This window comes from Diceros bicornis, chromosome 4 (genome assembly GCF_020826845.1).
Source record: "Diceros bicornis minor isolate mBicDic1 chromosome 4, mDicBic1.mat.cur, whole genome shotgun sequence".
NCBI classification, from domain to species: Eukaryota; Metazoa; Chordata; class Mammalia; order Perissodactyla; family Rhinocerotidae; genus Diceros; species Diceros bicornis.
In genome coordinates, this window is record NC_080743.1 from 59,174,480 (window position 1) to 59,199,920 (window position 25,441).

The 25,441-nt window shown below is 51.4% G+C and overlaps 2 protein-coding genes across 9 annotated transcripts; both read left to right on the top strand.

The window, feature by feature from the left end:
* Positions 1 to 4,099: 4,099 nt before the first annotated feature.
* Positions 4,100 to 13,686, top strand: FDPS (farnesyl diphosphate synthase). 3 transcript variants are annotated; one of them, XM_058539397.1, is made up of 10 exons: positions 4,100 to 4,221; positions 5,365 to 5,527; positions 6,811 to 6,951; positions 10,954 to 11,034; positions 11,184 to 11,306; positions 11,687 to 11,775; positions 11,868 to 11,940; positions 12,633 to 12,710; positions 12,809 to 12,943; positions 13,432 to 13,686. In XM_058539397.1, exons 2-10 carry the CDS (start codon positions 5,387 to 5,389, stop codon positions 13,630 to 13,632), a joined length of 1,062 nt encoding a protein of 353 aa, XP_058395380.1. In that variant the 5' UTR covers positions 4,100 to 4,221; positions 5,365 to 5,386; the 3' UTR covers positions 13,633 to 13,686. The 3 variants fall into 3 exon arrangements, with proteins under 3 accessions (XP_058395380.1, XP_058395379.1, XP_058395378.1); XM_058539395.1 differs by lacking the exon at positions 4,100 to 4,221 and adding an exon at positions 4,268 to 5,288; XM_058539396.1 differs by lacking the exons at positions 4,100 to 4,221; positions 11,687 to 11,775; positions 11,868 to 11,940 and adding an exon at positions 4,263 to 5,288.
* A 120-nt stretch (positions 13,687 to 13,806) lies between these two features.
* On the top strand, positions 13,807 to 23,399 carry RUSC1 (RUN and SH3 domain containing 1). 6 transcript variants are annotated; one of them, XM_058539383.1, is made up of 11 exons: positions 13,961 to 14,051; positions 14,765 to 16,216; positions 16,493 to 16,903; positions 17,950 to 18,048; positions 18,183 to 18,259; positions 18,385 to 18,559; positions 18,644 to 18,749; positions 18,942 to 18,988; positions 19,637 to 20,186; positions 20,774 to 20,902; positions 22,665 to 23,399. In XM_058539383.1, exons 2-11 carry the CDS (start codon positions 14,851 to 14,853, stop codon positions 22,831 to 22,833), a joined length of 3,129 nt encoding a protein of 1,042 aa, XP_058395366.1. In that variant the 5' UTR covers positions 13,961 to 14,051; positions 14,765 to 14,850; the 3' UTR covers positions 22,834 to 23,399. The 6 variants fall into 6 exon arrangements, with proteins under 6 accessions (XP_058395369.1, XP_058395366.1, XP_058395368.1 ...); XM_058539385.1 differs by lacking the exon at positions 16,493 to 16,903 and having other exon boundaries at positions 13,970 to 14,051; XM_058539384.1 differs by lacking the exon at positions 13,961 to 14,051 and having other exon boundaries at positions 14,514 to 16,216.
* The last annotated feature ends 2,042 nt before the right edge of the window (positions 23,400 to 25,441 follow it).

A 25,441-nucleotide genomic window follows, 5' to 3' on the forward strand; every position in this document is an offset into this window, starting at 1 on the left:
CCTTTTCCTAAGGTGTTTCCTAACACCCAACGCGCTGATGGCCTGATCTCTAATTTCCTTTGAGCTTCTTAGTTTTCCTTATGGACCCCTCTCCCAAGGTGGAGGCTGACTGCCCTGGCAAACCCAACCCTGCCAAGTGATAGCAACGTCACACCCGCTCACCTGTGTTGTAATTTACTATGTAATGACATTTTCCTGGACCTCCCTCTAGTTCTTCTCCAGGTAGTCACAATGATTCTTAGTGGGGTTTTTTTTTTGTAAAATATACATAACATAAAATTTACCATTTTAACCACTAAGTGTACAGTTAAGTGGCATTAAGTACATTGTTGTACAACCATCACCACCATCCATTTCCAGAACTTTAAATTTTTTTCAAACTGAAACTCTGTCCCCATTCCTCCCTCCCTCCCAGCCCCTGGCAATGACCATTCTGCTGTCTCTATGAATTTGACTACTCTAGGTATCTCATATAAGTGAAATCATACAGTATTTGTTCTTTTGTGTCTGGCTTATTTCACTTAGCATAATGTTTTCCAGATTTATCCATGTGGTAGCATGTGTCAAAATTTCCTTCCTTTTTAAGGTTGAATAATATTTCACTTTATGTTATGCACCACATTTTATTTATCCATTCTTCTGTTGGTGAACACTTGGGTTGTTTCTACCTTTTGGCTATTGTGAATAATGCTGCAATGAACTTTGGTGTACAAGTATTTATTTGAGTCTCTATTTTCAATTCTTTGGGGTATACACCTAGGAGGGGAATTGCTGGGTCGTATGGTAATTCTATGTCTAATATTTTGAGGAACTGCCAAACTGTTTTCCACATCGGATGCACCATTTTACCTTCCCACCAGCAAGTTATGGGGGTTCCAATTTCTCTACATCCTCATCAACACTTGCTATTTTCAGATTTTGTTTTTTTACTATAGCCATAAAAGTGGTATCTTGTTATGGTTTTGATTTTTATTTTCTTAATGACTAATGATATTGAGCATCTTTTCATGTGCTTATTGGCCATTTGTATATTTTCTTTGGAGAAATGTCTACTCAAATCCTTTGCCTATTTTCTAACTGGGTTGTTTGTATTTTCGTTGTTGAGTTTTAGGAGTTCTTTATATATTCTGGATATTAAACCCTTATCAGATGTATGATTTGTGAATATTTTCTCCCATTCTGTAGGTTTTCTTTTCACTCTCTTGATAGTGTCCTTTGATGCACAAAAGTTTTAAATTTTGATGAATTCCAATTTATCTATTTTTTCTCTTGTTGCTTATGCTTTTGGTGTCATTTTTAAGAATCCATTGTCAAATCCAAGGTATGAAGACATACCCCTAGCGTCTAGGGTCAGACTTGCTGGTGGGAAGGTAAAATGGTGCAGCCATTTTGGCAGTTCCTCAAAATGTTAGATATAGAATTACCATATGACCCAGCAATTCCCCTCCTAGGTGTATACCCCAAAGAATTGAAAATAGAGACTCAAACAGATACTTGTACACCAAAGTTCATTGCAGCATTATTCACAATAGCCAAAAGGTAGAAACAACCCAAGTGTTCACCAACAGAAGCATGGATAAACAAAATGTGGTATATACACAAAGTGAAATATTAGTCAACCTTAAAAAGGAAGGAAATTCTGACACATGCTACCACATGGATAAATCTTTTTTTTTTAAAGATATTCCTTTTTTTAAAAAAAAATTTTATTTATTTATTTTCCCCCCCAAAGTCCCAGTAGATAGTTGTATGTCATAGCTGCACATCCTTCTAGTTGCTGTATGTGGACCGCGGCCTCAGCACGGCCAGAGAAGCGGTGCGTCGGTGTGCGCCCAGATCCGAACCCGGGCTGCCAGCAGCGGAGCGCGCGCACTTAACCGCTAAGCCACGGGCCGGCACCACGTGGATAAATCTTGAAGACATTATGGTAAGTGAAATAAGCCAGACACAAAGGAACAAATACCATATGATTTCACTTACATGAGATAGATTAGTCAAATTCATAGAGACAGTTTTCTTCTAAGATTTTTATGGTTTTAGCTTTTATATTTAGGTTTTAATCCATTTTGAGTTAATTTTGAATATGGTATGAGGTAGGGGTCCAGCTTCATTTTTTTTGCATATGGAAATCCAGTTTTCCAAGTACCATTTGTTGAAGAGACTGTTCTTTCCCCATTGAGTGGATTTAGTACCTTTGTCAAAAACCTATTGGCCATAGATGTATGAGTTTATTTCTGGATTGTCATTTCTATTCCACTGGTCTAAATGTCTGTCCTTATGCCAGTACCACATGGGTTTGATTACTATAGCTTTGTAGTAAGTTTTGAGATTGGGAAGTGTGTCTTTCAATCTTGTTCTTTATCAAGATTATTTTAGGGCCGGCCCTGTGGCTTAGTGGTTAAGTGCGCGTGCTCCGCTGCTGGCAGCCCGGGGTTCAGATCCCGGGCGCGCACCGACGCACCGCTTCTCCGCACCGACGCACCGCTTCTCCGGTCATGCTGAGGTCGCGTCCCACATACAGCAACTAGAAGGATGTGCAGCTATGACATACAACTATCTACTGGGGCTTTGGGGGAAAAAAAAATAAATAAAATTATTAAAAAAAGAGATTATTTTAGCTATTCAGGGCCCCTTGCAATTCCATATGAATTTGAGAATCGGCTTTTCCATTTCTGCAAAAAATTCTGTTGGAATTTTGATAAGGGGTTGCGTTGAATCTGTAGATCGCTTTGGGCGGTGTTGACATCCTTACAATATATTAAGTCTTTCTACCCAAGAATGTGGGCTGTTTTCCAATTTATTTAGGTTGTCTTTAATTTTTTTCAGCAATGTTTTACAGTTTTCAGGGTACAAGTCTTTCAGGTCCTTGGTTAAATTTTATTCTTGGGTATTTTATTATTTTAGACACTGTTGTAAATAGAATTGCCTTCTTCATTTCCTTTTTGAGATTGTTCATTGCAGGTGTATAGAAACACAACTGATTTTTGCATACAGTTTTTGTTTTTGTTTTGTTTTTTTTTGTGAGGAAGATCGGTTCAGAGCTAACATCCATGCCTATCTTCCTCTTTTTTGCTGAGGAAGACTGGCCCTGGGCTAACATCCACGCCTATCTTCCTCTACTTTATATGGGACGCGGCCACAGCATGGCCTGAGGAGCAGTGCATCAGTGCGCGCCCGGGATCCTAACCCCGGCCCGCAGCAGTGGAGCGCGCGCACTTAATGCATGTGGTTTTTGTACCCTGCAACTTTGCTGACTTTATTAGCTCCAGTAGCATTCTTATGGGTTTTCTATATATAGGTTCATATCGTCTGTGAAATATAGATATTTTTACTTCTTTTCCAATTGGGCTGTTTTTTATTTCTTTTTCTTGTCTAATGGCTCTTGAAAAGCAGTGGTGAAAGTGGGTATCCTTCCACAATGACTTTTGTTCCACAATGACAAATCCCATTTATGTCCTAGATGGTTTGGAGTTTCAGGCATCTTTCCAAATGGGTCAAGTTCCTGGTTTTTGGGAGGGTTAGTGGAGAAAGAGTCAATGGGGTCAAGCCACGGTGGGCTGGTGAGCTCTGTGTGTGTGGGCGTGAGGCTTCTAGTTTCTGCTCAGTCTTATCTTTCTTGAGCCCTTAAAGCACTTTGTATACATTATCTCATGGTATTATCCTCATTTAACAGACGAGGAAAGCAAGTTTTAAGGAAGTTAACTGAGGATCAGAGAAGTTAAATGATTTGCCTAAGTTAGAGAACCAATAAGCGGCCAAACTGGTCCCGCTGGGGTATTACTAACACGCCATTCAGATACACAGGAAGATAACGAAAATTGAACGGGGTAGTGAAGGTACCAGAGTGGAGAACAAGCCGAGCCTGTTAAGCTTCTACCTCTTCTGACTCCAGCTCCACCCTCCGCCCAATCCCGCTCCTTCTAGGCTCTCCGCCCTGGGCGCAGCCTTTCCATTGGTTGTCCGCTACAGGGCGCCATCCTCATACGATGGGAATCAGCCAATCAGCACGGCTCGTCTCGGCCCAGCCAGCCCACGCTAGATTGCGATGTCTTGGCGCCCTCAGTGGCATGTCGGGCATTGTAGTTTAAAGAGGCATTTTTGCCTATAGCGAAGGGATATTGAGAACTACTGGACCCGGCGAGCTGAGCGCGGAACAAGCGGGTACCGCTTTTAGCGATCCCCCTCCAACAATCTGGAGCAGGAACCGACATCCAGGAGCAGGTGAGAGAGGTTGCGGGCTGGGAATGGAGGCAGGGGTTAGAGACTTGGCCTTACCTCTGTAGCGATACTTTGAACCTCAATCTGTTGCGTCGGAATCCCCCCGTTTTAGGGGTCAGTGGACCCGACTGGCTGACCCTCTGGAAACTCCCGAGCTCTGTCGGGTGCTTTCCTGGAACCCGCAATATGGTCGGACACCAGTTTGCTTTTCTGCTGCGAACCCTCCCCACCCGCCCAGTGTTGCTCCGAGATTGTCTGCGCATCCCAGCGCTCCTTGTGACGCTCGGGACGTGCAGTCCCAAAGCCCCAGACCACATGTGTCTAGCACCCAAGGGTTCTGGCTCCAGTTCTCCTCTTCTTGGGGCATCTCAGAGCCTGCGCACCCCTCTCCCCGCCTACCAGGGGAGACCTGGGTTCTAGATTTGGTGCTGCCACTGCCCAGGTATCTTCCTACCTCCTAGAGCCTCAGTTTGACCTCTATAAAATAGGGTGATTTAAAGGTCCTCTCAGCCCCTAGTCCTGAAGCTCTTTACTCTGGACTTCTAGCTGTGCTTCAGGACTAGGGGAAAGAAGTCAAGAGTGTAGCAGTTCCAGAGGCTCCCTGGAGGAGGAGTTGACGGTTGAGAAGGATCAAGTGGTATTGAGTTCTAGCCATCTTATTTTAAGTGCCATCGGTTGAGTCTCAGTCACCCAGCCATACTTTTTGTTCCCTGCATTTCCTTCTTTCTGTAAATGCCCTCAAGCTCAGCCCAGAAGAGGGTGGGGCATTCTGGGCCCTAGGTAAAAGCTTGGGGAGGTGGGGGTGACCTGGGGAGCTGCCACCGTGCATCTGCCTTTGATGCTTGCGCCTGCAGGGAGTGCTCGGTGCCCCCTCCCTATGCCACCCTCATGATGCCCCTGTCCCGCTGGCTGAGATCCGTGGGGGTCTTCTTGCTGCCAGCCCCCTGCTGGGTGCCCCAGGAGAGGTGGCTGGGTGCCCTACGGCGGCCCTCCCTGGTGCACGGGTGCCCAGTCCTGGGGGCCTGGCACAGTGCCCGCTGCCGGTGCCAAGCGTGGACAGAGGAGCCTCGGTGAGTGTGGTGGGGGTGAGGGGTCTTGGGAGGGGAGCAGCTGATCAGGTTTCTGACTTGTTCTCCCTCTTCTCAGAGCTCTTTACTCCTCCCTCACAATGAATGGAGACCAGAAATTGGACGTTTATGCTCAAGAAAAGCAGGATTTCCTCCAGCACTTCTCCCGGATTGTCAGGGTGCTGACTGAGGATGACATGGGGCACCCAGAGACAGGCGATGCTATTGCCCGCCTCAAGGAGGTGAGGGATTTGGGACTCGAGAGAGTGAATCTTGGGTCACTCTGTATATGTGTGGGATCCAGCTGTGGCTTTCGGGGGACTTTCAACAGGTATGGGAGCAGGCTTTTACCTGAGTGACTCTAGGTTGGCTCTGGAGGGGGCGGGGCCTGGGCAGATATACTTACTCACTCCTGCCTTGTGGTTCTCTTGGGCCATCCAGACTGCTTTGGAAGGGGGTGGAGGCCCCTGGGGGTGAAGGCCTTGAACCTGGTAAGTCTTTGATTTTGTTAAGAAAGGGAATTAGGTGTCCAGAAATCATAAGTTGCGACCTGGGAGGAAGGCAGTCTGAGGTGGGCCTGAGTGAAGCTAGTGCATCATCAGAAACTCCTGCTCTAGGACAGAACTGTTGCTGGGATACTTAAGTTGCCTAATTCTTTCATTCTTTTGGAGTCGCTAGTAATTCTTTTTATAAATGCTGCCTCACTGTCTGAGGGGAACCAAGGAAAAGGAAGAGGTTTGTCTATACTGGAATGGAGGTTAAAAGGGAAGTCTTCCCAATGAGTTAGATCTGGTTGACAGCGGGGCAGCAGAAGGCAAAATGAGAGGCCCCAGCAGGAGGAGTGGGAGATGGGTCCCCCAACCTGGGTCCCCTCCAAGCTCTCCTCTGGCCAACTGCTGGGGAGGCGGTGTTGCTGAGGAAGCTTCGCCCGCCTTGAGCTAACATCCCCTGCCAATCTTCCTCTTTTTGTATGTGAGCTGCCTCCACAGCATGGCCGCTGAACTTAATCACTAGGCCACCGGGGCTGACCCAGGGGTGGGGGGGCTTGTCTTTAATACAGTAAGAGAAGCTTTCCATTTGCAGATAGGTTGAACTGTAGGTAGGAGGAGGTGGCTGGGAAAGGAAGGATGGGTGAAGGGGAAATCTAGGAGAGGTGGCGATGGGGTAGGAACCTGAGGAGAGACCTGAACATGCCAGCCATTCCCACAGCACGTACCGAGTTTTCCCCGGGTTCAAGCCCTGGCCTGGGCTTGGGAGCAGATTTTAATCAGCAGTGTGGAGCCTTTAAACTTACTGAGGAAGACAATACAGAGAGAGCCTGGGGACTGGGGACGTCTTTTAGCTGTGCTCCAAGACTTGGGGGAAGAAGCCAAGAGAGTAGCAATTCCAGAGGCTCCTGGAGGAGTGGTTGGAGTTGAGGAGGATAAAGTTAGGTCGTGGTTGGAAATGGGAGAAGGCAATGAGAAATCTCAGAGTAGCTGCCTTGTGGACCCTGATGCCCTGTGCCTGTGCCCTTGCCCCCCAGGTCCTGGAGTACAATGCCATTGGAGGCAAATACCAGCGGGGTTTGACGGTCCTGATAGCATTCCGGGAGCTGGTGGAGCCAAGGAAGCAGGATGCCGATAGTCTCCGGCGGGCCCTGACTGTGGGCTGGTGTGTGGAACTGGTGAGAGGGATGGGGGAAGGGCAGGAGGCGAAGAAGTTTACTAGAGCGGGTGCCCTGGCTGGGAAGGGGAGGGATGGGCTTGAAACTCGTTTCTTGTGTTTCTGTGCCTCTAGCGTGCTACAGCCTCATTAAGACAGTGAATTACTCCAAGGGTTAACAAATGTGGGGAATCTCTTTTGCCAATAAGTACAAAGTCAGCTGTAGACTAGCTGTGGGCGAGGGCCTTAGAACTGGGCATAAAGGTGTCAGCTCTTTCCTCTGAGCAGAGGACAGCCATAAAAGTGACATAGTTCTTCCAGAAGATTATTCGAAAGCAGAGATTGAAACCTGGCAGTCCACTGATAGTTTTTGAAAATATTTTAAAATCAAGTCCCCCAATTTAACAAAGAAGAGATTTCACATAAAAACCCAGGTTTCTAACATCACTTGGAAAATTGCTAGATCTGGGTCCAGATTCCCATATAGCAACAATTGGCTGAAGTTGAATCGAGGCCACTTCCTCAAGACAGGGCATGTGCTCTCTTGTGTTGGGTTTGTCTCTCTCTCTCTGCTTTGCTCCAGTCTCCATGTCTCCTCGTCTTCTGTACCCAGCTCACTTGGCCCTTGAAGGTGTATGGTTTGCTGGCCTGGCCTAAAGCCTTCATTAGTGACAGGGGGACTGGGTTCCGGGAGGGGTGCCAGGCCCTGAGGAGGGTGGCGATGAGCCCAGAAGGGAAGACACTCAGGACTTGGTTAATGATGGAGGATGCTGAGGCTCGTGGCCTGAGGAGAGGAGCAGCTGGCTCAAGAGAGGATGTGATAAGCTCCGAGTCAGCCACGCTGCATTCTTGGTGTGAGCAGAGCAGGTAGAGCTGTCTGTCCTGTGGGTGCTAGAGATTCCAGTCTGAAGGTTGGTAAGTGAGATGAACCTGGAGAAGAGGTATTTGCCTCCAAGGAGGTAAAGGGATGATGGCATCACTGAGGGACAGAGCCCTGGGTGATAGGAGTGCCCCTGTAGGGATCAGGAGGGGTTGAGGAGCCCATAAACACAGAGACAGCAGGTAAGGAGGGAAGGCAGAGGATCAGGGCAGAGCAGAGGAGCAGAGGTATGGGGCCAAGGGCAGTGAGAACTTGAGGGGCCAGCAGTTCATCTGGCAGAATCAGCTGTTATTAACCCTAGCTGGACCCTACGTTCACCTGGGAGTGTTTTTTTTTTTTAAAACATGGCTATGTTTTCATTCCCCTAAGACGCCATTTGAGCTGCACACCATTGTTTTTACTTGGGTGATTTTTGTTCTGGCTTCTACTTCTACCTCATCTCCTTCAACCTCTTATTTTTCTATTTCAGCATTTACCACCTAAAAACAAGGACATTTGCCTATATAACCACAGTACCATTATCCCATCTCTCTTAGTCTGCGAGGGCTCCTCCAACAAAATACCACAAACTGGGTGGCTTATAAACAACAGGATTTTATTTCTCATAGTTCTGGAGGCTGGGAAGCCCAAGATCAAGGCACCAGCATGGTTGGGTGAGGGCCCTCTTTCTGGTTCATAGCTGGCACCTTGTTATATCCTCCTGTGGTAGAAGGGGCTAGGGATCCCTGTGGGGTCTCTTTTATAAGGTCCCTAATCCCATTCATGAGGGCTCAACTCTCAGGACTTAAACACCTCCCAAAGGCCCCACCTCCGAATACCATTATCTTTGAGGGTTAGGATTTCAACGTACGAATTTGGGGGGGATACATTTAGACAATAGCAACACCCAAGATATTTAACAGTGATACAATAATGTTATCTAATGTGTATTCTGCATTTAAATATTTCTGATGCTCCCCAAAATCTCCATTATAGGTATTTTTTTTGTGTGAGGAAGATCAGCCCTGATCTAACATCCATGCCAATCCTTTTTTTTTTTTTTTTTGCTGAGGAAGACTGGCCCTGGGCTAACATCCGTGCCCATCTTTCTCCACTTTATATGAGATGCCACCACAGCATGGGCTGACAAGCGGTGCATCGGTGCACGCCTGGGATCCGAACCTGGGCGGCCAGCAGCAGAGCGCATGCACTTAGCCACTATGCCACAAGGCCGGCCCCAATATAGGTATTTTGTTAACATTCAGGATCCAATCAAGATGCATGGTATTTGGTAGTTTTTCTTCAAACTTTAATTTAGAATAATCCCTCCATCATAGTTGAATTTTTTTTCTTTTTGTGAGGAAGATCGGCCCTGAGCTAACATCTGCCAATCCTCCTCTTTTTCTGCTGAGGAAGACTGGCCCCGGGCTAACATCCGTGCCCATCCTCTGCTTTATATGAGACGCCGCCACAGCATGGCTGGACAAGCGGTGCATCGGTGCGCGCCCGGGATCCAAACTGGCGAACCCCGGGCCGCCGCAGCAGAGCGCGCACGCTTAACTGCTTGCGCCACCAGGCTGGCCCATAATTGAATTTTTTTAAGTTTAGGCCAATTTGGTAGAGTGGCTCACAATCCAATCTGGATTCGTCTGATGATTTCCTTGTGGTCACAATCAGGCTAAACATTTTGGCAAGAATGCTACATAGGTAATGTGGTATATTTCCCATTTCTTCCCACTATAGCACATACCTGGGAGGATTATTAAAAAAAAAAAAAACAAACCCAACGCTCAGGTACCGCTCCTATAGATTTCTCATTTAATTGATCTGGGATGGGCTCTGGCCTTGGTAGTTTTTTAAAGTTCCCCTAACAAATGGAAAATGCAGTTGGGTTAAGAATCCCTGCTGGAGGGCAGAGGAGATTGAGGGAGGCCACAGAATGAGTGCCCTTTAGAGACAATCTTGGTTGAGTGGTGCTGGTTGAGACCAGACAGCTCTTGCAATCACTCTTGGGAAAGGCAGTGGACTGGTGGCTTCAGGGGAACCATGCCACTGCAGATAAACACAATGTCAATAAAACATGTGCCTCCAGTGTGGAAAGCCCAGACCCCACACCAGGGCAAGGTCAGAGGTCAAGGTACAGATGGACACCTCCTTCCCCATGACTTTGCCTGGAACCAGAGCAGCGATCGCCACAGCCCTTTCCGCACTGCTCAGTCCTGGGCCGATGGGCCGTGTTGGGTGCTTCCTCTGAGCAATGCAGATCCACTAGAGCACACACAGGGATCAGAATGGGGTGAAGATTTAAAAACCATTTCTTGAAAAGTTGTTTTAAGGAACCGGAACGTGTAGCCTGGCTGCAAGAAGTATCATGGGGGACATTACAGTGTTTTTCTTTCACTTACTTATTAGACAAGCACTTATGACACACTGATTCTGGGACTAGCACTGTGCAAGGCTCTGGAAATGCCAAGAGTCAAACATATCATCCCTGCCTCCAGGGAGTTCACAGGTTAGTCGGGAAACCAACACGTTCAGGTTCCTTCAAGTAGGCTGGCACTCAGAAGAGTAAGCCGTTTGCTGATGTTAAGAGTGTTTCAAGATGTTTAAGACCCCTCGGTGAAAGTTACCAGGAGTCAGACTTCAGTTCCATCCTATTAGACCTGCACCCCCAAATGAGCTCCCCGAGGTAGGGCTTTGTTCCTGGTCCCTGGAGGGTGTAGTAAGCAGAGTGCCTGGGAAGGAGGACACGGGAACAGCCTTCTTTTGTTTCAGAAGTCATGTAAAGTCAAATTGCATGAAGAAATCTCACTTTAAGCATCCACTGAAGGTTTTGGCAAGGGAAAAGAACAGCGTGTGAAGGTGTTTCATCATCTCCCTGATACCAGGATCGTCTGGGGTGGCTTGTCTGGTGCTGTCAGAGATCTGTTGTAGTCTCTTACTCTGAAAACAAGAGTTTTAGTCCCACTTTATAGTCGGGAAGCCTGAGCCAAAGAAGTCATATAACTTTCCAAAGTCCCAGAGCACAGAACAGAAGTCCTCGGCACCCCCCCATCTTGACCTTCCTTCCCAGCTCAGTGATTATCAAGAGCAGCAGCTGTCACTGGTAGAAGGAACAGTAATTAGGAGCTCTGGGGTCTTATTCCATCCTTCCTTCCCCTCCAGCTCCAAGCTTTCTTCCTGGTGACAGATGACATCATGGATTCATCCCTCACCCGACGGGGGCAGATATGCTGGTATCGGAAGGTAAAGCGGGGGCGAAGGTAGCAGTGGGCATGGGAACAGGCCGCAGTGAGGTGGTTACATAGAGCCTGTTGAGGTGTTCAGAGTGACAGGTTCTTGGTATGAGTCTAGGCCAGAGATTGATTACTTGTTTTTCTCTGTGTCCCTGACAGCCAGGCATAGGTTTGGATGCCATCAATGACGCTCTGCTTCTGGAAGCATGTATCTACCGCCTGCTGAAGTTCTACTGCCAGGAGCAGCCCTATTACCTGAACCTGATTGAGCTCTTCCTGCAGGTGTGTTGCAGACCAGGGCTTAATGCTCAGAGGCTGCCCACAGTAGTCTTGGCTTCCATAGAACATTCTCATCTAGCTGGTTTCAGGGCATAGGAGATACTTAGGTTTGCCTGGAAGGTGGAAGAAAGTGAGGAAGGGAGTTGGGAAGGTGGTAGTGGTGGCAAGAAGGGATTCCTTGTCCCTGTGTGATTGGAGGAAGGAGTGATAGAGGACTGTGTGTGTGTGTGTGAATGTGGGCCTTGAGTTTGGGGCCCTCTCTCCCTCCTCCTGCCTTTCTGCCTCTGCCCAGTTGTCACCTGGTATGGGATGTGGGGCCCAGGATTTCAGAGTTGCCCAGCCCTGAGAAAGCCCACTTCATGGGCCATCTTCCTCCTCCTTAGAGTTCCTATCAGACTGAGATCGGACAGACCCTGGACCTCATCACAGCCCCCCAGGGCAATGTGGATCTTGGCAGATTCACTGAAAAGAGGTGAAGAACACTGGGAACCATATCTGGACAGTGAGGGAGGGCTCTGGGTGGGCACTGCCCTTCTGAGGAGTTTATCTTCTCCTTCTACTCAGGTACAAATCTATTGTCAAGTACAAGACAGCTTTCTATTCCTTCTACCTTCCTGTAGCTGCTGCCATGTACATGGTGAGTGAGCCTTCCCACCCCTCGCTGCCCGCTAATGTGGGCTTTTGGACAGGAAGGCACAGAGCAGACAACTTGGGACAATCTGGTGCCCCCACTGAGTGGCTATGTGACCTTGAGCAAGTTAATCTCTCTATTTCCTCAGCTGTAAGATGAGGATAAAATCCCCACCTCATAGGATTATTGTAAAAATTAACCGAGGCAAGTGATATGAAAGTGGTCAGCTCTTCATAGGGAAACAGTAAGTCCTCCATCTGAGTATGGATAGGAGTAGGGAGGAGATAGCTCAGGCTGAGAGGGAGAAGACTGGATTGGAAGGCAGTGGGATTAACTGCCTACCCTGACCTTGCTTCTTCGAGTTTCCTTTTCATCTTGAAAGAAGTTGGAAATGGCAGAAAGATTAGGGAGAGGGATCCAAGTGACTCAGGGACTGAGCCTCGTGACAGAAGAGATAGCCTGAGGCCCTCGAGAATGGATTCATCTCTGCTATGACTCACAGGAGGGCCTAGCTAGAAGTAAGTGGGATAGAGGTTGGACCATCAGTCAGGACTTGTAGATCAGGGAAGACAGGGATGTCAGAAAGGAGAGGAGAGAAGATTTGGCGGCTGCACTAGGGCAAGACCCCATAGGAGGAAGCAGCCAGGAAGATGAGGACAGCTCTGGTGTTTGACTTATGAATCCCCTTTTCACTGCAGGCGGGCATCGACGGGGAGAAGGAGCATGCCAATGCCAAGAAGATCCTGCTGGAGATGGGAGAGTTCTTCCAGATTCAGGTGGGAAGGCATGAGGCACTGGCAAAGAACAGGCTCCAACTTTGCTCCTTGCCTGCCTTGGAGCCTCTTCATTCCTCCTTTTCTGCCCCCATGCTCAGGATGATTACCTTGATCTCTTTGGGGACCCCAGTGTGACGGGCAAGATTGGCACGGACATCCAGGACAACAAATGCAGCTGGCTGGTGGTTCAGTGTCTGCAACGGGCCTCTCCAGAACAGCGCCAGATCCTGCAGGTGCCTGAGAGAGGGCTGTGGATCCCTAAGCTGATAGGAAAGGGGATAGAGCAGTGCTTCTCAAGTGGGGGCGATTTTGCACCCCAGGGGACATTTGGCAACATCAGCAGACATTTTTTTGTTGTCATAACTTGGTGTGTGTGCATGTGCTACCAGTATTGTTTAGTGGGTAGAGGCCAGGGATGCTGCCAAACATCTTACAATGCACAGAACAGCTTCCCACAATTACCCAGCCCCAAATTTCAGTAGTGCCAAGGGTGAGAAACCCGGGGGTAGAGGAAGCTGAGAGCTGAGCCAATATTTGAGCATTTGGGGTGGGGAAGGGGAAATTGAAGATCTTAGATACCCAGAGGCACTTGAAATTGGAGGCAGGAATGGAGTGAATGATGTTGGAGATATCCTGGAATATATGGATGAGGGGAGTGGAGGGGACCTGGATGTGCTGAGAGAAGGCTAAGGCCATTTTCCTGCCTCCAACCCCTTCCCAGGAGAATTACGGGCAGAAGGATACCGAGAAGGTGGCCCGCGTGAAGGCACTATACGAGGAGCTGAACCTGCCGGCTGTGTTCACGCAGTATGAGGAAGACAGTTACAGCCGCCTTATGGGTCTCATCGAGCAGTATGCTACGCCCCTGCCCCCAACCATCTTCCTGGGGCTGGCGCACAAGATCTACAAGCGGAAAAAGTGACCTAGAGACTGCGAGGGCGAGGAGGGGAGGCTCTCAATAAACTGTCTAATCTTCTTGTGGTTCTGTTTCTGCTTGTGCCAGCGAGGGGCACAGCTCTGTCCAGAATGGGACGGGTCGGGGGTGGGTGGATGCACGGAAGCCGGGCCTGCTGGGCTTGGCTTCAGGACGCCTTGGGAGTGAAACCTTTGGACATATCAAAAGCCGCGAGCTGGGCTTAGGTGGGTGACACAGGCACGACGTCAAGCACTGGGGGCTGGGTCTGAGCCACGCCACGCCCATGCGTGAAGGGGCGTGGCTGCGCAGCGCTGGCCGGCTGGCGGGTTGTCCTAGCGCCCCTCCCCTCCAGTCTGCGGGCCGGGCGGGGACGGTGAGAGCCGGGGAGAAGCCCAACGCCCTGGAGCGGTTGCAAGAGAACCCTGGTGAGGAGGGCTCGGCCTGTGGGTGTGGATGCATGGATGGGGCACGCGGGGTGGGGCAGGAGACGGGAGCAGTAAAAATGAATAGAGAAGGGGTGGGGTGGTGGCTAGATGATAGAGACAGTGCAGAGAGAATGGATAGACTGGGGGTCCAAGCAGGATAAAGATGCACCATGGCTGTACGCTGGAGACTGATGGGGTTTGTGTGGGGTCTGTGCGGCCCAGCCTGCCATGCGGAGTTGATGCTGACCGCTGCTCCGTCCTTCCTCCCACGCCCGCCCCTTTCCAGAATTAACCAGCCAGACGCGCCTCCCCCCCACCCCTATTTCAGAGCTTCTGGGCGGGGCCTCCCTTGTCCCCTTCCTCGGGCAAGAGGAGTAGGCTAGGGGGCAGGGCCAGATTTCGGCAGAGAGGACTGGAGCAGGGGTTCCATTGTGGGCCCCATCCTTTTTCAAGCCCCCGCACCTCCACGGAGATCCAGAGCGCAGCCGCATTCTCTGACCCTCCCCGCCCCATTCCCGAGGGGTTACATTTGACTCCACCTGCAAACACTGCAGTGGAAACTAATGGCCAGTCTATAGTTATTTGCATCTCATTTAAATGTTGTCCAAAGCAGCCAGCGCCTTTCCAGGCCTGCTCCAGTGGTCAGTCACCTCGGTGTCCTTTCCCGCGGCCCGCGCCCTCACTGGCTGGGTATCACCATCCTTGTCTTCTAGGTCTGCATCTGCGGTTGCCAGGTAGGCGGATGTGAGAGGCCCAATCCTCTTGATCCTTTAGAGGTCATCCCGTCGTCGCCGGCACCATGCTGTCCCCTCAGAGGGCTTTACTCTGCAACCTCAACCACATCCACCTCCAGCACGTCTCTCTGGGCCTGCACTTGTCTCGTCGTCCTGAGCTACGGGAGGGGCCCTTGAGCACATCCCCTCCCCCAGGGGACACTGGGGGCAAGGAGAGCCGGGGCCCCTGCAGCGGGACCCTGGTGGATGCCAATTCCAACAGCCCAGCCGTGCCCTGCAGATGCTGCCAGGAGCACGGCCCAGGCCTAGAAAACCGACAGGACCCAGCACAGGAGGAAGAGAGGGCTGCCTCTCCCTCAGACCCTGGCTGCTCTTCCTCTCTCAGCTCCTGCTCAGATCTTAGCCCTGATGAATCTCCCATCTCAGTCTACTCGCGGGACCTCCCTGGCAACGAGGATGTCCACCCTCAGCCCAGCATCATCCCCCTGGAGCAGGGCTCCCCACTGGCTTCTGCAGGCCCTGGCGCCTGCTCCCCGGACAGCTTCTGCTGCTCTCCGGATTCCTGCTCCGGAGCTTCCTCCCCACCTGGCCCTTGCCTGGACTCCAACTGCAACGCCCTGACCACCTACCAGGGCCTCCCTTCCCCAGGGCTAGAGGAAGAGGACGAGGGTGGGGAGCAGGACCTCCCTACCTCTGAGCTTTCAGACGCCGATGATGGGAAAATCGACGCTGGGAAAACCGAACCCAGTTGGAAAATCAACCCCATTTGGAAAATTGACACAGAGAAAACTGAAGCTGGCTGGAAAATCACTGAGAACAATAACTCTGGTTGGAAAATTAATGGAAATACTAACTCTAGCTGGAAACCTGAACCTGGAAAATTCGACTCCGGTAGGAAAACCTTCACAGGAATAATTGATTCTGGCTCGAAAACAGATGCAGGGAAAATTGATGGGGGATGGAGAAGTGACGTCAGCGAGGAGCCGGTGCCCCACCGGACAATCACGTCCTTCCACGAGCTAGCCCAAAAGCGCAAGCGGGGCCCGGGGCTGCCCCTTGTGCCGCAGGCCAAGAAAGACCGCAGTGACTGGCTCATTGTCTTCTCGCCCGACACCGAGCTGCCCCCCACCGGATCGCTGGGCGGTTCCCCAGCGCCTCCCCGGGAAGTCACCACCTTCAAGGAGCTCCGGTCCCGAAGCCGGGCCCCGCCCCCGCCAGTCCCGCCCCGAGACCCCCCAGCGGGCTGGGCCTTGGTCCCGCCCCGGCCCCCACCCCCACCTGTCCCTCCCCGAAGGAAGAAGAACCGACCTGGGCTGCAGCCCATAGCGGAGGGGCAGCCGGAGGAGGGCAGGGCGGGCAGCCCCGCGGCTGGCGAGGAGGCCCCAGCCGCGAAGGAGCCGGAGGAGCCCGGCGCGCAGGCGGGCCTTGAGGGTAAGAGGCTGCAAGACAAAGCGGGAGGAGAGCTGGGCTTCGGCCTCGCCCAAGCCTCCAAAGCTTCCAACCCGGCCCCCTGTCTCCCCTCCATTCTGTGTCACCCATCCTCCCGTCCCCTTCTACCAGGGAGCGCTCTGGGAAAGGGAAACTGGGTGGGTCATTGGGTTACGGGACTAACTCTTTGCTCCCTCTTTCTCCCGCCCCTCCTTGCCTGGCTGCCTGTCCCGCTGCCTTCCTTCCCCTCCGCATCTCCCCCGCCAATCTCGCCCGCAGCCAGTCCCCTCCTGCTCCCTCGGCCCCTGGTTTTCCGGTTCTCGGCCGACGGGCGCCCCCTGTTGGAGGGTAGGGGCGCGGGCGCAGCTGGGTCTCTGCTCCTGGCGCCTCTGGCCGGCTGGCCCGGCGCCGGGCTGGGGCTGCGGGGGGCGCCGAGTCCCGCGGAGGAGCAGCTGCTGCCTGTCCGCCTGTCCCCAGTGGGAGCCTATTCGCCTCCGGCTCGAGAGGCCCTGCCCTGCCTGGCCAGCCCTGAGTTGGCACTGCTGCTGTCCCCGCTCTTTCCCAGAAGTAGCACCTTCCCCGCCGCGGCTCCCCCACCCCGCCAGGTACCCGCCCCCCCGCTGCCACCGCCACTTCGTCCGCCGAAGGCCCCTCGCTGGACCAGGAGCCCACCACCTCCGCCCAGGCTACGTAAGACGGACCGGGGCAAGCCCCGCGGGCCACGCCTCAGGCGGGGCCGCCCCCGCCCACTCCAGAGCCCTACCCATCCTCGCCCAGACCTCTGCTTTAGTTTTTTTCCGGAGTTACCCGGCTTGGCCCCGCCCTTCAACCTGGGCAGATGCCAAGCACGTTCACTGGTCCTGGGGAGTCTGGCCCCGCTTCCCCTTCCGGGGGAAGGTTGCTGCTATCCCTGCTGCGTGGCCCGGTCCCTCTCTCTCCAGGCCCAGGCGTAATGCACGCGGGCTTATCCGGCTTCCATACGGAGTTTAAAGGGGTCCCAGCAAGTCCACTGTTAGGGACCTTGGGTCACACCCTCTGTGGGGTTCCCGGGCCAGTGGAGTTAGAGCTTGACCCTCACCTTGCTCAGGTAGGGTGCAGGGTGAAGCTCCCTGAGCTCATTTGCTGAACAGGTTCTTGTCATGCCTTCCCCACGAGGCCAGCCCCACGTGGGCTGCAGGGGGCGCCCTCCGCCGAGAAGCTGGCGCGGGACCCGGGTTTCCCCTTTCCGGTGCCTTCCAGCCTCCCAATCCTTGGGTCTCCTCTCCCTCCGTCTCTCTTCCCATTCCCGTCTCTCCGTCTTCCCATTGGTCCAGGCTCCCCACGTGCTCTCCGGGTTTCGGCGGGCGGGACGAGGGCCCGGGGAGGGCTCAAGGCTGCCCCTCCCTTCCCTCGCCCTGTCATCTCCCGCTCTACAGGCCCCAGCCGGGCAGGCGGGAGGTGAACGCGGCTGTCCCGCTCCGGGACTTCGGGGATCGTGGAGGTGGGAGCTGAGCCCCGAGGAAGAGAAATGGGAACGAGGAAGGGAGCGGAGAGGGACGGCGAGTGCTGGGATATGTGCTGGATTTCATTCCGGGGCCTGGGTCTGGCTGCCCCATGCTCCACCCAGCCCTGTGCCCCCGCTCCCAAGACTCTTCAGGGGCAGGGGCGCTGCAGACCTGCAGGAGATGACCTCTGTAGAAGCCGGAGTCCTGGGGGTAACCCTTAGTAAGTGTCACCGCGTTCTTCCCTTACCCCAGTGCGTAGTTCCTGGTCGTTCGCCGGTGTCTCCGGGGCCCAGCGACTGTGGATGGCAGAAGCCCAGAGTGGGACTGGCCAGCTGCAGGAGCAGAAAAAAGGTAGGACACCCTAACCCTTGAACCCTGACCTCTGAATCAACTGCCCCTCACTTGGACCCTCCTCTCTCACTGTCAAATTCGGTATGCTGGGGGAGAGACAGGGGGCTCTGATGCTTCTTCCCCTCCCCTCCCAGGTCTCCTGATAGCTGTCAGCGCCTCAGTGGATAAAATCATCTCACACTTTGGGGCTGCCCGGAACTTGGTTCAGAAGGTGAAGGTGTCTGTGGGGAGGGTGTTGGGGGTGAGGAGATTAATGTAGCTCTGGGGGCACAGGAACAGTTAGCTGGGAGGGGGCTGGAGGTATCTCTGGACCCATGCCCATTGCGCTGCCTCCAGGCCCAGTTGGGGGATAGCCGGCTGAGCCCAGATGTGGGGCACCTGGTGCTGACCACCCTCTGTCCGGCCCTCCATGCCCTGGTGGCCGATGGGCTGAAGCCTTTCCGGAAGGACCTCATCACCGGGCAGCGCAGGAGCAGCCCCTGGAGTGTGGTGGAGGCTTCGGTGAAGCCAGGTGAAGGGGGAAGAGTGTGAGACTGGGCGGGGGACAGGGACTGGGGCAGGGCTGGGACCTGGCTGACAGCACCCATGTCCTCAGGTTCCAGCACCCATTCCCTGGGAACCCTGTATAGCCAGGTCACCCATCTGGCCCCGCTGAGCAGCAGCCGTAGCCGCTTCCACGCCTTTATCCTGGGCCTCCTCAAGTAAGTGGCTTTCTTTCTGGCACTCCTCCCACGGCCGGGTGACCACAGGGATGTCGTTGGTGGGACACAGTAGTGGTGCCCCATGTTCCCAGAGAAAGCCTCCCCTCTTCCAATCTCATCTGCCATCCCCCACCCAGAGGGGGCTGGAGTCCTCCATCTCCCTGAACTTCTCTTCCCTCCTTTCCTCCCCAGCACTAAGCAGTTGGAGCTGTGGTTTTCCAGTCTCCAGGAAGATGCAGGTCAGAGGCTCAAATGGGAGAGGATGGGGTTTCTAGGCTTTGAGGGAGGGAGGGAAAGGGATCTCTTCTGTTGCTTTCCACTGATGCCAGAATGATCTTAATCCGGATCTCCAATCTTATTACTCTTCTGCTTAAAACTCTTTCAAGGAATCCCATTGTCCTTAGGAGGAAAGACCCAAATCCTCACCGTAACCTCCAAAGTCTTGGTTATCTGGCCTCTACCTTCTCCTGCCTCCTGGGCTGGGGCTTTCCCTGGTCCGGTCCTGTGACAGTCTTCCTTTCTAGTTCTTCCTGTCCCAGGGCCCAACTTCTGGTGTCCCTCCTGCCTCCTCGTTAACTTTCATTCATCTGTTGGGTCCTTCAGTGAGGCTCCACCCCCACCCTTGGACTAGGCTAACACCCACCCCCCATTTTGCTCCCTTAGCCCTCAAGTCCTCCTTTCTATTACTCAGGTTTTTGGCACCACTTGTGCTTCCACATAGGCAGGGACGTGTAAGCCCTGTACCCCATCATGTCCCCCCTCTCTCTGCCCCAGTGCCTGGCATAGAATGAGGCCTGAGAGGATGTTTGTTGACTGGTAGGCTGATGCAGGGGGTCCTCTGGGACTAGGCCCAGGGCAGGGGCTCACGTTAGCCTGCTCTTTCCCAGGCCTGCTGTCCCTCCTGTACCTGCCCACTGGATTCTTCTCCCTGGCCCGGAGTGGCTGCCCCTCCCTGTCCACGGAGCTGCTGCTCCTGCTGCAGCCATTGTCGGTGCTCACCTTCCACCTGGACCTGCTCTTTGAGCACCACCACCACCTGCCCCTGGGCCCACCTCAGGCCCCTGCGCCCCCCACCTCACCTCCGGCCCTGCAGCAGACTATGCAAGCCATGCTGCACTGGGGAGGTCGGCTGGCCCAGAGCCTTCGGGGGGCTTCTGGGGAGACTCCTCCAGACCCTTCAGCCCCTTCAAGCCCTCCCATACCAGGCAGCTGGTGGGAGCAGCTGACCCAGGCCTCCCGGGTCTACGCCTCTGGGGGCACCAAGGGTTTCCCTCTTCCCCGGTGGGGATCCAGGCGTCATGGGACTGCAGCTGAGGGCGCGCAGGAGAGATCCCTGCCCACAAAGGAAGCGGCACCAGGCAGAGGCGTATGGCTGGGGAGACTGTTTGGAGTGCCTGGGGGCCTCACAGAAACTGAGAGCGGAGCCCCAAAGTCCAGGTAATGGGGTACCTGGTCCCCTCCATGACCTCTGACCCCGTCTCAAGAGTCCCTGGTCACCCTAATTTGAAATGTATAGTGATCCTTTAGCAGAGGTTGGCAGTCCGTTTTTCTACAGCCATGAGCTAAAAATGGTTACATTCCTAAGTAAGGTTACATTTTAATGGTTATGTAAGTACCTAATGTTCTCCATTTTGCCTCTTGGCCCTCAAAGCCAAAAATATTTATTATCTGGCTCTTTAGAAAAAAGAAAAAATTTGCTTGACCCCTCCTCTAGGGTTTGACTATTGGTGGCTCTTTAATGGCTTCAGGTACTCTCTGGTGACCCTCTGGATCTCTCTGAGCCTGCTGGTTACATAGGTCCCTTTGTGACTTTTGGTGTTGTAGACCTTTGTTGTCACCTCCCTAATGACCCTAAAGGTACCTGTGTCCCACGACTACTGCTCTGCCCTCAGTAGTGACCAACTCCTGACCTCTTCTGAACCACAGTCAGGCCCCTCAGCCTCTGCCTCCCTTCACAGCCCTGAGTTTGGGTTTCTTTTTCTGGAGGTGGGATGATCTCTGTGACCCTTTGTCCTTTCTTCCAGGAGACCATCCAGCTGGCTGCCCCCGACAGTGAATGTGTTGGCTCTGGTGAAGCGAGGGGCACCTCCTGAGACTTTCTCTTCTCCTGAGGAGCTTGAGGCCTCAGCACCCAGCATGGTGCAGACCCACAGGTCAGGAGGGTCGTGGAGAATGCGCTGGTGTGCACGTGTGTTACATTATATATGTGTGTGTGTCTTTCTGTCTTCACAGAGTGGATGGGAGGTAGTGTAAAGGCCTTGGGCTGTAAAGTCAGACAGTGCTTAGTTTGCATTGCATCTTTGCTATTTATTATTGGTGTGACACTAATTTCTTTGAGCTTTAGTTTCTTTCTCTGTAAGAAGAGGATAGGGCTGGCCCGGTGGCTTAGCGGTTGGGTGCGCGCGCTCCGCTGCTGGTGGTCCGGGTTCGGATCCTGGGCGCGCACCGACGCACCGCTTCTCTGGCCATGCTGGGGCTGCATCCCACATACAGCAACTGGAGGGATGTGCAACTATGACATACGGCTATCTACTGGGGCTTTGGGGGAAAAATGAATAAATAAAATTATAAAAAAAAAAAAGGAAGAGGATAATTTATACTTTTGTTATGGTTGTTGTGAAGACTAAAGATAATTTTATAAAGGCATTTGGCACGTAGTAGGTGCCCAGTTAGTGGTAACTTTTGCTACCGTGTGTGTGTGTGTGTGTGTGTGTGTGTGTGTGTGTGTGTACACGGATGTGCTCAGGTGTGTCCACTGAGGGATTGTACTTCCCTTTAGTGGGGTCTTCTAATTTGGCACCAGGGGCTGCTGCTTCTTTGGAGTTTGGCTTCCTTTGGGTCATCTTGATCAACTGAATTAGGCTTCTTGATTTTTCATTCATTCAGCAATATTTTGCAAGTACTTATTATGTGCCAAGCATTATGCTAGGGGAGGGAATACAAAGGCAAACATATTGGAGTCCCTGCCATCAAGGAGCTTTAGTCCATTGGAGTTATAAACAAACAGTTACAATTCTGTATGGTAAAGACTCTAGGAAAAGAAGACTGAGTCCTTTGGGGCCATACAGACAGGGCTTCTTCCACAGGTTTGGGGACTCAGGGAAGGCCCAGTGATGGTTCGGGGTGTGCATCTGGCAGAAGGAACAGGATGCAAAGGCAGAGAGGCCCAAATGTAGTAAGTGAGGAACTGTGGGTACATGATTGGCGGTGACTGCCGTGGAGGATGCTGGAGGCTGATGGCTTAGTTGGCCAGTTAAGGAGCCTGGACTTCACTCTGAGGCAGTGGGAGCCACTGAAGGGTCTTAAGCCTGAGAATCATGCTTGCTTGTGTTTTAGAAGGATCTCTGACTGCTGTGTGGAGAATGCAGCTGGGGAGGGAGGCTAAGAGATTCAAGGAGACCAGTTAGATTATATGCAGTGGTCCAGAGAGAGAGGATAGAGACCTAAACTAGGATGATGGTAGTGGAGTTGAAGAGAGAGATAGATGGAGCAGTGGGAGACACAAACACCAAGCAAGTTTTGGTGATTGATTGGATGTGAGGAGTGAGACACCCTGGTTTTTGCCAGGGGCAACTGGGTGGGAGGTGGTGCTGTTTACCACTCTAGGGGACACAAGAGGGTTTGGAGGGTTAAGATGAGTCATTTAGTTTGTATATGGTGAATTTGAAGCATCAGAGAAGTGCAAATTGCGTCAAATAAGCAGCTGAAGAGTGGGTTTGGAGCCCAGAAGAGGGCAGGGGCCCCAGATAAAAATCAACATGTTGATAAATGGTCCCCACATCTCTTCCAGACCCCAATCAACGTTCACTGAGCTGAAGCAAAAGGGATGCTTCACACAGTGGGATAGTGAGGCCTGGGGACAGCTGGGCACCCCCACCTCACTTCACCCCAGCCTCTCCCTCTGGCTCCCCACAGGGCGGTCCGTGCTCTCTGTGACCACACTGCTGCAGGACCTGACCAGCTGAGCTTCCGGCGTGGGGAAGTGCTGCAAGTCATCACCACTGTCGATGAGGACTGGCTCCGCTGTGGGCGGGACGGAGTGGAGGGGCTGGTGCCTGTGGGGTATACCTCTCTTGTTCTCTAGGCCTAGGACCTTTTCCTTTCCTGCAGATGTCTCTCCCTCCTGTCACCAGGGAATGGAATGGCCTGTGAACACTATCCCATGTGAACTGATCATCCCGGAAGCATTTTCCTTGTCTGCAAAATGATACTTCCTCCCACATCAATTTCTGCTACTATGTGAAATAAACTTTCCTTTTTCCCTCCCATGCCCATCTGTAAGGTGAAACCTGCTCTTCTTCCAAGTATATAAAAAGGAATTTCCCTCCATGCAATCTCTTTCCTTATTCCCATCTGTATAAGGGAATGTCTCCCTTCCTATCTGCAAAATGGAAATCTAGCCCCCTTCTACCTTCTTCATCTGTAAGTGGACTGTGCCAGTACAGTACATGCCTCAGTTCCCAAGACTAGAAGGGCCTCTAGTCTCCTTCCTGTGTATGGAATCTTCCCCCACTCCACCTATCCCACATTGCCTGTATTTATTATGTACTCATGCTGTACTAGGTGCTGAAGTCTGGACACCCCTGGTGGGTGGGCCTATGGTATTGGTCTGCCTCCTTCCTCCTGTCCCAATAAAGTGTGGGAGTTGAATGTGTGTGTGTTACTGTCGGTTTCAGGACATAGGCTGTGGGGGAGGGGAGGGAGGCCTTCTTATGGGAAGCCCAAAGGAGATGCTTCCTTCCTAGCCCAGGTTCAGGTCTTCTTATTCCCTGAGGAATAGAGAAGTGGCCCAATTGGTGCCTGAATCTCAGAAGCGTGTCTCTATTCTGCGACTTGATTGCTTTGTTTTGTTAGACTAACATGGTAGGAGCCTGAGTAAGTATGGGCGAGTAGGGAAGACTTCCATGGCCCTTGAAATTGTACTCATTAGATTCATAGCTGAGGTGAAGGGAAGGATTAAAGGGTTGCAAGAAGTGACACATTTTTTCTATTTAATATCACCATTCTGTGGTGATAGAATTTCAGCAAGTGAAATAACTTGACATCTATTACTTTGTTAGGAGTTAATGAGTTTCCTTTCAGTCTTTTGAAATGAGAATAACTAAGATGATCTAGAGCTTTGAGGATGTGGTTGGAAATCACTATAAATGATTGCCTAAAGGAGAAAAGATTAGAAGAATAGAAAACTGTAATTATATCTAGGCAACAGGAAAGTTAGGGGGAAGCTGAGAACTATGAGGTAAAAACACAGGGGAAAGAAATCTGCAAGTTTTCCCTTCAACTTTGGGAACTTGGTTGAAAAGGACAATGGACTGGTGATAGGAGCGGGGACTTGGGGAAATAAACATCTTAGATCCAAACCTTTGGAAATACTCAGAACAGCCTTGGTTACACTCAAATGTCTTATACTTTTGCCCTTGTCTAAGAGACTTAACGTTCCCCATTCCTGGTCAATTTGCATTCTTCATCTGCTCCTTGCTTTAATTTTGCTTTTGTGTTTGACTGCCCTCTCAACTTTAGACCTCAGTTTGCATTTCAGGTATTTTCTAGGGTCACACTTCTCAAACTGGACTCTGAGGGCTTCTGGGAATCCCTAGTTATATTCTTAGGAGGCTGAGTACTCAAGTTTATGAAGCTTGTTCAATTATAATTATTGCAAAAGTTATTTTTACAATGTTTGAAGTTTTAGAACAGTAGATATGGAAGACTCCTATTACTTTGACTCTGGGACCAATATTTCTCAAAATGAGATCTGCAGAGTAATCTTGGGGGGCCCATGATTTCTAAAGTTCCAGAAATCTTATACTGATACAGAGCTTTCATTTCCCATGATTTGATCTGCCCTCTACTTCTTCTGATTCCTATCCCCATGTGCTTGGTTTTACCATGGGTAATCCTAATAACTGGGAAGAGCCCTAGAACAATACTGTTGGAGCATCATCAGTGAGATCTGGCCTCATGCGCTGTTTGCAGTCAGAGCCCAATGGTTCTCAGGCTTGGGCAGGTGGTAATAGAGCAGTGGAACCTCCTTGCAGAACATCACGAAACAGACCAAGCACTGGCATGAAATTGAGTTTTTGTACTATTATTATTATATATTATCTAGAACAGCTGCAGTTGATACCAAAAGGTTAAAAAACTTAAAAGATAAAAAACTTAAGAAAAATTTACTACTACTGTACTGTTTTTGCAGCCATGAAGAGACTATTATGTAACAGTGGGTGAACACCTATCCTTGCAGGAGTAGGGATTGAGCTCTTAGTCAGTTGTCTCAATGCTTCTGAGCAACTGTCTTCCAGCTGAACTCAAAGCCTAAACGTCTGAACCATGTCTGCGGCAAAATGCTGCCAGGCCTTTCATTTGTTGGCAGGAGTGGATTTATCTTTCCTAGTTAGTAATGTTACACTTTGGCTATTTCTGACAGTTTTCTCTTTGTGGATGAACATAAAGATTTTGGAGTTCTGGCTCCAACACTAGTTACTAGGTGATCTCTCACAAGTTAACCTTCCTGAGCTTCAGTTTTTGCTTCTACAAAATGGGGTTAATGACTACAGAGGGCTATTATGAGGATTAACTAACTAGCTATATGATCTTGGGCAAGTTCCTTAACCTCTGTTGCTTCAGTTTACTCATCTATAAAACCGGGTTTGGTACCTATCTAAAGGAGCTGTTGTGAAGATTAATAAATGAAT